The sequence below is a fragment of the Canis lupus genome, chromosome 2, assembly GCF_011100685.1.
Source record: "Canis lupus familiaris isolate Mischka breed German Shepherd chromosome 2, alternate assembly UU_Cfam_GSD_1.0, whole genome shotgun sequence".
Taxonomy (NCBI): Eukaryota; Metazoa; Chordata; class Mammalia; order Carnivora; family Canidae; genus Canis; species Canis lupus.
In genome coordinates, this window is record NC_049223.1 from 55,579,525 (window position 1) to 55,592,665 (window position 13,141).

Consider the following 13,141-nt stretch of genomic DNA (forward strand, 5'->3'; position numbering starts at 1 on the left):
AGGGCGGGCCCGCGGGCCGACCCACTCAACCCCAACCGTGCAAAGGGCCGACCCGGGAGGCTCAGTCGTGGCCCGGCCGCCGCCGCACTCGGAGCCCCGCGGGGCCCGCCCCGTCCCGCCCCGCCCCGCCCCGCCCACCCGCGCCCACCCACGCCGGGGCCCCGGGCGCGCGTGCGCAGCGGAGCGCGCGGCTCGCGGCAAAGCCCGCTTCCGGACTTCGGGCGGAAGCCGCGGTGCGTCACTTCCGGCCTCCCTCTAGCTGCCATCTTGCGTCCCCGCGTGTGTGCGCCTAACCTCAGCTGGTCCGCCTGAGACCCCCCGAGCGCCAACCCTAGTCCCCCGCGCGGTCCCATTTGCGCTCCAACAAGGTACAAAAAGGCTCTGGACGCCGGCGTGGGAGGAGGACGGGAACGGGGGCGGGAAGTGCCCGGAAGGAGCGAGACAGGGAGGGACAGGGCTGAGGAGAGCAAGGCGATGCGACGGACGGGCGCCCCCGCTCAGGCTGACTCTCGGGGGCGAGGGCGAGCCAGGGGCGGCTGCCCTGGGGGCGAGGCGACGCCGTCTCTTCCTCCACCTCGCGGCGGGACCCGAGGACAGGAGCCTCAGGTACCGCGAGGCTTTGCGGACAGTGGCCGGGCCGGGCCGGGCCGGGGAGGCCCTGGCTGGGCCGGGGCCGGGGCGGGGGCGGGGGGGAGGGGCTGGGGCTGCTGGCTGCGCGGGGGGCGGGGCCGGGGGCCGCGCGGGGGGCGGGGCCGTGCGAGGGGGCGGGGCCGGGGGCCGCGCGGGGGGCGGGGCCTGCGGGGGCGGGGCCGGGGAGCTCGGCGGGGGCTCCACGGAGCCCCGCGGGGTGCCCTGGGAAGTCAGGCCTCGGCCTGTTCAGGACTCCTTTTTTTTTTTTTTTTCCTTCTTCTTTTTTCCCCTCCCCCGATGGTGTCTTGGGAAATAACGAGCGTGGAATGCTAGAGTGAACCAGACGCTTCCTCGCTGAGGGTTTCCTGTTTTTCTAGATGAAAGAAACTATAATGAACCAGGAGAAACTCGCCAAATTGCAAGCACAAGTGCGCATTGGTGGGAAAGTAAGTTTTAATAGTTTCTCGGGGTTTGTTTGTTTGTTGTTTTTTTAAGTTTTAATGTTTGGGGGGCCTTTGGGGGACTTGCTCTTTTTTTTTTTTTTTGCTGGTTTTTTTTTTTTTTTTTTAGGTTTTGTATTTGCTTTCCTTGCATCGTTGGCTTGTCACCGTCTCTAGAGGGCATTTCAGGGCATTTCGTGGAGCCAGCAGGGCGAGGGCGGGGGAGGGGAGGAAGCGGGGTTACACGGTGCACGAGGGAGCGTGTCCGTGGGACATGCGGTGCACGAGGGAGCGTGTCCGTGGGACATGCGTGTGTTCAGTGAAAAGAAAAGGAGTCCGGATGGAAAGAGCACTTATCGCTCCCGGGTAAAATGTGTCTTCAGTGTCGGTGTCTCGGTAGAACGATCGTGTTTCCTTAGTGAGAAGATGTATCATTGGGGTCAGGCAATCCTTGTGGCTCTCACACTCTCGTTTTGGCCCGAAGTTTGTATACCTTCGGTGCTTTGCTTTTTTATTTATTTATTTTTTATTTTTTTAGATGCAGTAAGTCGGGACTTGAGTTCCACTTATCTTTTAAATTGTAGTTTGTAACACAAGCCTCTGGGTGATAATTGTCCTTAATAGAGGTTTGTGTCTCTTTCAAGTTAAGGCCTTCCTATCGTGCCTTCTTACCTAAACGCAATCCAGAGTAGTTGGGCATTTTCTAGGACATTTTGGAAGATAACCTTTTGCTAAAGGTATGTCACAGATTTTAAGGGCAGTGACTGTGGATCTGAAAATAATTACCTAAGCAACTAACCCTTCCATTTTGACTTTGTAAATGTGCTAAAACTGAGAGAATGAGAGTATTTGGTAGGTTTTTAGGTAAGTTTTTGGGTAATTGATTTTTCCTGCTGGATACTGATCCAAGGGTATACTTTTTTGTAGTTGGGACTTTTTAGATTGTTTTCTGAGTAATTTACCTAACTCAGAAGCCCCCCCCTCCCCCACGGAGATGTACTTGGTTGTATTTTGCGTTGTGTTAGCACATTCCTAGTGTTTAACAGGGTGTGGTAGCCTGTTGGAACAGAGCAGGTCTTCAACTTGGTAAAACTTGTAAAGCTTCCCTGGGACAAGGTTATTACCTATTAGTTTTTTCCAATTTTAAGCATTTGCCTTCAAGGAAAGTCTTCTGTGAAATAGTCAAAAGTTGCACATAGGCCTAAATGATGAGAGGTGCAGCTGTGAAATTACAGACCGCCAACAATGAATGTATCCTGATCTTTTCCCTTTCCTGAAGCCAGTAGTCTTCAGGATCTGCACCTGCCCATTAACAAGTAGTAGGTGTTGCTTTTTTCTTAGCAATTGTTAAGAGCTGGGTGTGGCCCTCAGGTCCCAGAAAAACTCGTTATATTCTTTGTGGGTCAGTGTTTGGATGTTCTTGTATTAGGGTTTTTAACTATCTCTTAGTACAGGTTTCACAAGAAATAATCTGAATAATGTGTTTGTGTGCTTTCTTTCTGTTGTTACTCTGATCATCCCTCTTTAGCTGTGAGAAACATTCTAGGGCAAGGGAAGTCTAGGTTTTTTAGATTCTTAAGGTTGATGTGAGATTGAACTTCAGTTAGTATAGGAAATGCTTATGTCATTGTAATATGGAAATAACTTCTTTACCTTTTAAGAAATATCTTTATTATTCGATGTGAAATTCGGTGAGTTAGTTTTGCTTTAGAGAAATCTGTTAGGTACTTTCAGATAAATGGTATAAAAGAACGTTATTCATTATCCGATCAGAGCATTGATAGTAAATTATATGAGTAAAAATTAAACTCTACGGATATGAAGTGTGTGGAATCTACAGGAGGTGTGTTTGTTTTTTAGAATCTTATAGTAGTTGTTTAGAATGTCTGTTAGAATTCTTTGCCAGATACCTACATGACCACGTGAAAGTGATTTTTATTCTGGAAGGTTTTGGGGAGGGTTGGTAGCCAGTATTTTTTGTAGCTATTGATATTTTGTTCAGTTCAGTTATCATTTACTTAAACCATTAACTGTACTCATTTCTGGGAATATGGAATTTAAGAAATTTATGGTCCCTAAGGGGATTTTAACGCTAGTAGGGGAGATAGTTATCCTTTTTTTTTAAAGTGTGTTTTGTTTTGTTTTTAAAGTCTGTTTTTCATAGTGGAATATACATAGTGTAGTAGAAGCCTTTCAAAATACAGAGATGGGAATGATTTTGCTTGGGGACGGTTTATTGCAAAGTTTAGGGAAGGCACAAAAGAGGCAGTGATTTGAACAGGGTTTTAAAGGACAAATAGGAATTGGTATGGGGGTTGGGGTATATTGAGATATGTGGGTGGTAACGTTTCCATAAAGAGCTTTATGTATCATGTAAAGGGCTTAATCTATACATATATAAAAGAGTTCTTGAGAGTATTTATTAAAGAATGTTAATCAGAAATTGAGAGTCACATTTGCCTACTTTTGAAGGTTTATAGGATATGTTTGAGGAGGAGGAGATTGGAGACTTGTCTATAAGTACAAGGGGCTACAAGTTTTCTTGAAGCCTGTATTTATTCCTTCACCAAGTTACTAAGTGCCTTCAGTGAGCCAGACACTGTTCTCAGTATCGTTCAGAGCAGTAAACAGAATGGAAGCTCTTAAGAAGGTTACATTCTATCTAGCGGAGAGAGACAATAAAATACATTTATCTCGTATAGTAGTATTTATTATGAAGAAAAATAAAGCTGGATAGATAAAAGATGGTGACTGTAAAATTTGCTTTTTTACATCGAGTGGTGGGAAAGACCCCTGATAAGATGAAATAAGACCAGAGCTCTGTAGTAAGGGAGGGAACCAATGCAGATAGTAGGGGAAGAAAGGAACAGTATGTGCAAAGCTTCTTTTTTGGCCTATTGAAGGAACTGTGAGTTTTATTTGGCTAAAGATGAGAATGTGTGATAGGAGATGTGGTCAAAAACAGCCTAGTAGGGGCAGGGCAGATCATGTAAAGGACTTGTGGGTTAAGATTTTACTCTTAGGTATTATAGAAGTCTGTATATAGACTCCTTTGGATGTGTCCATATACTGTCGTGCCCGTGAATATTAATGGATGTTGATTTTTCATTAATTAAAAACAAAAGATTAATAGTTTTGGACCTGGAACTTCTAGTTGAGGCTTAATTTAGGTTGATACATGCCACCTCTTTGATGACTTCTAGAGCAGATATTCTAAAAAGTAGCACTGGGAAAAAGTCATTCTTTTATATATGACAAAATTAGAAGCTTAGAAGTTATTAAGGATTTCTAGACGATTCCTTTGTTAACCTTCTTTAGGCTTCCGTCATTGCCTACTTGCTGCCTAGAAGTTTGTGATTATGGTAATTTTCTTAAACAGATCCAAAGATCAGGAAGGAATTACAAACTTTCTTTTTGAAAATGTCTGTCGTATGGTATATATGTGTGCTGTTTTCTTTTCTCCTCGCTCTAGGGAACTGCTCGCCGAAAGAAGAAGGTGGTTCATAGAACAGCTACAGCAGATGATAAAAAACTTCAGTTCTCCTTAAAGAAGTTAGGGGTAAACAATATCTCTGGTATTGAAGAAGTAAGTGTCAAATTTTATTTCTTTATAAAACAAGATGTCATGGGCAGCCCAGGGTGGCTCAGCAGTTTAGCACCACCTTCAGCTCAGGGCGTGATCCTGGAGTCCCAGGATCGAGTCCCACGTCAGGCTCCCTGCATGGAACCTGCTTTTCCCTCTGTGTCTCTGCCTCTCTCTCTCTCTCTGTCTCTCATGAATAAATAAAATCTTTAAAAAAAAAAAAAAAATGATGTCGTTGGGAAAAGCTTTTAATGGTTATACATTAAGTTTTTTTTTTTTTTTCCAATCCTATCAGAGAATTTCATATCCCTCTAAAGTAGGTTTCCACTCCACTAGTGAATATTAGGGAAATTGCTAAATCTGAAAGCAATTAGAGTGCACTTCTCATTCTAGACAAAATATAACCTGTGCTTCACTGTGAGGTAGTAGATTAGTTATCCAGTCCTCAGCTTTTTCTTAATAGAATGTTTGGTTTTTGAAAAATTTTGGTGGATGTTGCTAATCAAATTTTTTTTTTCTTTGTAGGTGAATATGTTCACAAACCAAGGAACAGTGATCCATTTTAACAACCCTAAAGTTCAGGCATCGCTGGCAGCGAACACTTTCACCATTACAGGCCATGCTGAGACAAAGCAGCTGACAGAAATGCTACCCAGTATCTTAAACCAGCTTGGTGCAGACAGTCTGACTAGTTTAAGAAGACTGGCTGAAGCTCTGCCCAAACAATGTAAGTTTCCAGTAGTGGTTTTGCCCAGGATTACTGAGTTATCAGTAAATTTCTAAGATCTCAAGTAGATATGAATATCTCTACATTTGGAAATGCCAGTTTTCCTCTAAAAAGTAACAATTTTTACGATGACTTTTTTTTAACCCATTCATATGAGAGCACAAGCATGAGTTGAGATGGGGGAGGGAGAGGGAGAAGTAGATCCCCCCCAGCTGAGCAGGGAGGACCCCAGGATTGTGACTCCTGCCGAAGGCAGCGGCAAACCAACTGAGCCACCCAGGCACCCCTTACAATGACTTCTAAGCAGGTGTTCTTAGTGTGTTCAATAAGTTAACTAATATGCTGTGATCATTATACTGGATTCAGTGTAATATTTGTTTTCTCCTATGGATTAGAGATCTAAAATTTTTACTTTTACCAGCTGGAAATGATGAATATATTAATTTTTTGTTTTTTTTGATAAGTGATAGTTTAGAATTCATTAAGATACATTATAACTTGTCAAATTTTTTAGTCATATTTACAGCTGGTAAATTACCATTACTGGTATTACCAGTAATGTTTAAGAATTGGACTGGCATTATTTGGGTATTTTTAATACAAGGATTTTGATCAGGGCAGAAAATCCTGTTGTTCAGTAAGTGCATTGAGAGATGTAGCTACTTTATGCTGTGGTCCTCTATTTAAAATTTTGAAGAATGGCAATGTAGAAGCAAGACAGGTTTATTATATGGTCTGTTATTTAGTCATCCATGTTTTTCTAGGCATTCACTCTTTCTCCTTTAATGTTTTATATAGACATAGTTTTGGGGGTTTTTTTTTTTTGTTTGTTTTTTTGTTTTTGGTGTTTGTGTGTCACACTGAGAGGCATAAGAAATTCTAGGTAAGTCAAAGGCCTTCAGGGCTAAAATAGGCTTTGGAAGTATCCCATTGAAAATCTGAAGGGGGGATGCCTGGGTGGCTCAGCAGTTGAGCGTCTGCCTTTGGCTTGGCGTGATCCCAGAGTCCTGTGTCAGGTTTCCTGCAGGAAGCCTACTTCTCCCTCTGCCTGTTTTTCTCGTGAATAAATAAATAAAATCTTTAAAAAAAAAATCTGATAGTGCTAGTACTGTGAACTCTCAACTCCCAAGAATAGTTTACTTTGTTGTGTATTAAAAAGAAGGTGGAGGGGCACCTGGGTGGCTCAGTCAGTTAACCATCTCTCTGCCTTTGGCTAGGGTCATGATTTCAGGGTCCTGGGATTGAGCCTAGCATCCTGTTCCCTGCTCAGCAGGGAGTCTGCCTCTCCCTCTACATCTCCCTCTCCCCTCCCCCTGGCTTGTGCTCTTTCTCCTCCCCCCACCCCCAGTATTAATAGTCTTTTCTTAAGAAAATGGCACTTAATTTTTTGATGAAAGTATTTTGTTATATGCCGTGCACAAAACAACAATATTTGAGAAAACAGTCTCTTAATTTTTGCCTGCCTAGGGAAACTTTACCATAATTTGCTATGTGGATTTACTTGTACCTTGGGGGTACTCTATTTTTATACCACCTCAGGACCTGTGGTGGGCCAGAGGGATTGAAAAGATGGGCATGGAATTTGTTTTGTTGGCTGTTAATAGCATTCTGATTCATTTGTAGACCTTAGGCTACCATGTTGTTATTAGTACTTAGGATGAAATCTCAAATGTCACTGTTGTCATATGAACATAAGTTGTAACATTTGACTTTTCATCTGGTCTTTTGGTTAATGTTTATCACAGACTTAACAAATGTGTAATGTGTACATTTCCCTTTCACAGCCATGGATGGAAAAGCACCACTTGCTACCGGAGAGGATGATGATGATGAAGTTCCAGGTAGGAACCTTTATTTACAGTTAAACTAAAGAATCTTAACAAGGGAGAGTAACAAATCTTTTTACTGCCGGAAAGACTATCTTGGAGGAAGGGGTTATAAGGTAAAGGACAGGAAAGGAACACAGGAACCTTGCTCAGAATGGAAATAATAATGCAATGTTTTTTAACTAGGAGTTATGTTTATAGACTTGGCTTTTTCTGATTGGGTTCCCAAGAAGGTGTAAGTATCTAACTTCAAATATTGAATAAATAAGTATGTATATTGTCACATAAGTAGAATAACTGGTAGATGATGAATGACCTCTGTTTCCTACTTGAGATCAATAAATTTATGAGAAGGCATGGAGAAATTCAGATGTCTTAAGGAATGGTACAATCCTCCTTTATAAAATCGGGAAAACTCTTGGCAATCAGGAGGCATTTTTCTATATTAGCTGGTATTTGATAATTTGTTTTGTTGCAAGATACGCTTATTGAGCAGTAGAATCCCTAGACTGAAATGTTTCAGTATTGCATAGACAGGTGTCCTTTAGGAATCCTGGAAAGCTTCACATTGTTTGTGATGGTATTCTTTGGTTCTGACCCCCATATTAACTAATTGTATTAACATTGCTTAGTTCTTTGGGTGAAATGGAACCAGAGAGGGTATGTACGTACTTCTTAAGCACAGTATTTATGTCATAAGCAGATTAATGTGAATTTCCCTCTTTCCCTTGTCTTAATTACATGCCAAAATCTACACTTGAAAATGTGCCAAATGGGTAGTAGTCTCATTGGAAATAAAGTATTTATTTTTATTTATTTATTTTTTTTGAAATAAAGTATTTAAATTTAAATGTATATCCTGATTTAACTGTAGGATATATTTTGAAAGCGTTTTTTAAACTTGATTTGTAGATTTGGGTTTTTTTCAGTTTTTTTTTTTTTTTTCTTTTTCTAGATCTTGTGGAGAATTTTGATGAAGCTTCCAAGAATGAAGCAAACTGAATTGAGTCAACTTCTGAAGAAGATAAAACTTGAAGAAGTTACTGGGAGCTGCTATTTTATATTATGACTGCTTTTTAAAATTTTGTTCATGGATCTGATAAAATCTAGATCTCTAATATTTTTAAGCCCAAGCCCCTTGGACACTGCAGCTCTTTTCAGTTTTTGCTTATACACAATTCATTCTTTGCAGCTAATTAAGCTGAAGAAGCCTGGGAATAAAGTTTGAAACAAGGTTAATAAAGTTCTTTGCCTAGGATACGGTTTTATTTTTTTATTTCATTGACACTGATTTGTACACAGAAACAAGGTTGTTTATAGAAAGCTAATCATGGCATGTAATCTGGCTGATAATCTTTGATGAAATTTGATTAAAGATTTTAAATGGCCGTCTAACGTAACAAAGGTGGTCCATAGTTTTCATGTTTTAAAACTTTTGTTCAATCCTCAGGGCTACAGTGATTTATGTAATAAGTTCAGTTATAAAGAATGGTATATTCCTTAGTAGGTGAGCAAGTTTTTTTCTCTTAATATTGTCTATATTGTAAGTACATACTAAGTGCCTTTAACATATTATTGCACTTAATTATCTCGTTTAATCGTCCATCTGAAGTAGGAATTAGTAGCTTCATTTTCTACTTGTAACCCAAGTTTATTTTTAAAAAGTGAAAGTTAATCAAATTAACTCCCTTCCTTGTAGGATATTCTCTAAGGCACCTGAAAAAAAGTAGTGTTTGTAGGGGGAATGTTACCTCGTCTTAAACTTTAATAAGGCTACTTTTTTCTCTTTAAAGAAAAATCTGCTTTTTAAATAATACAGTAAAGTTTACATATACAGGTGTAAGAAACTTAACACATAATACTCGTGCCTGCACCTCTATCAGGATACAGAATGGTTCCATCATCCCAGTTATAAGACTACTTAAAATTGTATTAGCAATCATAATGTTGAAGTAACTTAAAAATTTACAAACGGCAATTAAAATAAATGTCATCTGCATCAAGGCCAAATAAGCTGTCTTAGTTTCTACTTGCAGCAATAAGAATTCATTTTTAATTTACATAACAATTTGCAACTACTTTATGAGGATACCACGCAGCTATATCTAAAAGTCACTGTAGGTCAACTACCAAAAATGAAATACTTGTATAAATAGTATCTGCATTCTTTAACATTTTATTCTCTTCAGAAGATGTGTATCTGCATGTTAAAGTACACTGCTACAGTAACAAGGACCTCAGTCCATGGTTCACAAGATTACAAGGAAGTAGTACATGTTTCCAGACTCCTGTCACGGCCTCTGCTACACGTTCACTCTAGGTCCCAGGCTAATGGGCGGCCTCTATCCGGAACACTCTGCTTCCTGGCGGAGAAGGTGGTGGATCGTTTGGTCGCTTGTAGAGCTGTTAGAAATGTCCCTTGTATGGAACTGCCCAAATGGAGTGGCTGAAGGAGCCAGAGATTGGGAATGCCTGGAGTGGGGCCTCGGGTTCGCGTTTCTCATCAGCTCCCGGCTGATTCTGATACTGAGGTCCCCTGGTCATCCTTTGAGGAAGTGAGATTTTTAAGTTCCAGGTTGTTCTCAACTCCTCCCAAGATATTGGAGTGAAAACTGCAGGCTGACCCGGGCGTGTGCAGAGCGCCACTCTGTCCTCCCAGGCGTTTGCCCTAATCTGTACAGGATGGCGCTAGAGAAGTGCAGGAGACTTCCCAGCTGGGCCCATGCAGGGCAACTTCTGGCAGATGCTGGCCAGGCTTAATCCTGTTTGCCTGTACGCGGTTTCTGACAATCAGGAGAAACGTCTATTCTTTGGTCCATTTTTAAAATGGTGCGTGTTAGTGGCTATAGAGTAATAAAGGCTTTTCTTGGAATACCTTCAATGTGATAAACAAGGTCATGCTGCAGTCACAAAGGACTTAAGATTTTCGTTGCTACAGAGATTTGTTTGACACACTTGATGTTTGTGGTTTGCTTGCGGTTGGGCTCCACTCTACTCCAGGAGTAGCATCTAATCTGAACATTGCTAGTCTCAGCAAAGGGAGAAGAGGGCAGACGACCAGCTGGCTCTGCACTTAGCGTTGGGAAGTGATGATTTCGTTAGAGAAAGTCAGGTACGTAGTCCAGTCTGATGGCCGTGAGGACTGAGGAAATCCAATACTCCCTCAGCGCAGGACAGCACGTACTTGTGAGCAATACTACAACGAACCCACAGCCTTACAGTCTTCCTTTAATTGACACAATCCCTGTGGCTCTTGTATGCTAAGCTCTACCACTTGTTTTATTTTCTTAAAGATTTTATTTATTTGAGAAAGCATGAGCAGGGGGGAAGGGGGAGGCAGAGACAGAAGCAGACCCCACTGAGCTGGGAGCCCAAGGCGGAGCTCCATCCCAGGACCCTGGGATCATGACCTGAACCAGAGGCAGACGCTTCACCGACTGAGCCCCCAGGTGCCCTGTATCACTTGTTTTATATATAATCACTTTGGCTGTCATAATAATTCCCCCAAAAGAGCCGCCTTGTAGAGACAAGGAAACCATCTTCAAGAGGTCTCAGGTCAACACAGCCTGTTGTGTGGCAGCATGAGATTCAAACCTAGGTTTGATCTTTTGACCTCAAGAATTCTAAGCCCTGGGAGACTAGAGGGGCAGATGATTCTCATCTGGTTGATCATTTGGATGCTGTCACCACATGCTGGCTGTGGTCCACTACTCTTAAGACTAGCCCTGGGCCAAACCACCTTTCAGCTGAATCTGAACCAGAGCTATGCTAATGAAGAGATCAATATCAAATTTTGATCTGAAAATTCTTAGGATTAATGCCTTTTATTTATTGAAATAATAGACCTAGAGTACACTTACGTCATACCCGTAATAATCCTGCGGTGCACAGGACAGAAAACTACATTCTAAAATTTGGAAGCAAGTTTAGAAATGGGCTGAAGGTCACTAAAGGTTGGGTCTGATTTCTACTAATCATACTTTTCTCCATTACATAACACTGGATTCATGCTTCAGGAGGCTCCTCTCCCCTCCAATAAGACACATATGTCAAAAAAAATTTTTTTGGAGTGAGGTCTTAAGGTAACTAATAACAGTTTTTAGCTTTTCCAAAACAATGATTAGAAAAGCCTTCTATTCACATAAATTTTCATCACTCCAATCAGCACGGTCTTGAATGCCATTCCTGCAGCGAGTTCTGGGAATGCAGGCACAGTCAGCAAAGAAAACAGTATCACATCTCCGGCCTGAACACTGTGAGCACTGTAAAACTAGACAATTCTGTTTATTTTTAAAACCTAGCTGTTAAAATGTCAAGGTGGACTGGAAAAGATGCTATTGGAAAAGAAATAGCCCTTTGGATCGTGAAAATATTAGTGAACACCGTCCAAGGGGGAAAATCGCAGATGTTTATTAAAGATTCTGCATGTTTGGGTGAAAGGGTTTGTACTTGGAAAAGCCAAGAAGAGTACAACGTCTCTCCATCAGTCTGAAAATAAATACGCTGACACACTACGTAAATAAGGAAGGGTCCGTATGAGTTTGCATGTTCAATAAGCAGGGAAGAGAGCCAGGATTCGCTAACTGGCAGTTAGCAAGGAGACAGGGATTTGTTTATACTTGTAGCCTTTTGTTATTAACACACCGTTAGGTAACAGGCAACGCCTGGGAAGCCTTTCCCCGCTTACCTTCCGCAAGGACCAGATGGAAGGTAGGAAATGATGTGGTGAGTGTGCAATAGCTCCGCAAAGTCTTTTACATAGTGACTGGGCCATGAAGTATTGGAACTGTATCCGCCAGCACGGGCCTAGCATAATCCAGCCTCGCAGATTATAAAGGTACGAGGGCTGCTGCTGGGTTAACCGTGAGGAGCCCCGCGGGAGGCAGAGAGGAGAGCGCCGGAGGAGGAGCGAGGAAGCACCAGAGGTTAAATAAACAACAACAAAAATCTTTGAGAGCCAGACCGTTCAGTAGACTCTTCTTTGATCTTTACCAAAATTTCCAAAGAAATCCAAAAGAAATTTGATATCAGACAAGAGTCGCCCACCAAGATTAGTTCCGTTGTTAAGCTTTGCAAACCTGACTCTATCTGCTTCTTACCCAGAGAACTCGCCTACTTTAAATATCCAAACTACTGGAAAGGATAGAATTGCTTAGTCACAAATGTAAATATCCTCAGGAAGGTTTCTAAGAATAAAATTAATTTATGTAGTTGGAATGTAAGGGTATCGACTCCAAGAACTCACTAGAACATCGACTAGAGGCACATGAGTGGCTCAGTCGGTTGGGCATCTGACTCTTGGTTTCGGGTCAGGTCAGGAGGAGTCGGCTGGTCTCCCCTTCCCTCTGCTTCTCCCACTGCTGTGCGCTCTCTCTCTCTTAAACGAATAAATAAATCTTTAAAAAAAAAATCAGTTAAGCGGGGTGCCTCGGTGGTTCAGTCAATTAAGTGTCTGACTCTTGATTTTGGCTCAGGTCATGATCTCAGGGTGGTGAGACCCTCACTCAGTGGGGAATCTGACTGAGATTCTCTCTTTCTCTCTGCCCCTACTGCTCCCGCTGCTCTTGCGTACTCTCTCTCCCTCTCTCTACCCTTCCTCAATAAATAAATAAATAAACAAAGAAACAAACAAATAAATAAATAAAATATTTTTATTCTTTAAAGATTTATTTATGAGAGAGAGAGAGAGAGGCAGAGACACCAGCAGAGGGAAAAGCAGGCTCCATGCAGGGAGCCTGATGCGGGACTTGATCCCGGGATCCTGGGGTCATGCCCTGGGTGAAGGCAGGCACTAAACCACTGAGCCACCCAGGGATCCCCAAATAAAATCTAAAAAAAAAAAAAACTTTCAATCAATCCAAAGCAATTTGGAGAAAGAATAATAAAGCTGGAAGCATCACAACCCCAGATTTCAAGATATACTACAGAGCTATAG

At 42.0% G+C, this 13,141-nt stretch overlaps 1 protein-coding gene across 1 annotated transcript; it reads left to right on the forward strand.

Moving 5' to 3' along the window:
• The first annotated feature begins 276 nt into the window (after positions 1 to 276).
• On the forward strand, positions 277 to 8,307 carry BTF3 (basic transcription factor 3). Its single transcript, NM_001252133.1, is given in 6 exon segments — positions 277 to 368; positions 1,008 to 1,076; positions 4,543 to 4,656; positions 5,179 to 5,380; positions 7,165 to 7,221; positions 8,162 to 8,307. Coding segments are annotated over 5 exon segments (489 nt in total). The 5' UTR covers positions 277 to 368; the 3' UTR covers positions 8,209 to 8,307.
• Positions 8,308 to 13,141: the final 4,834 nt, after the last annotated feature.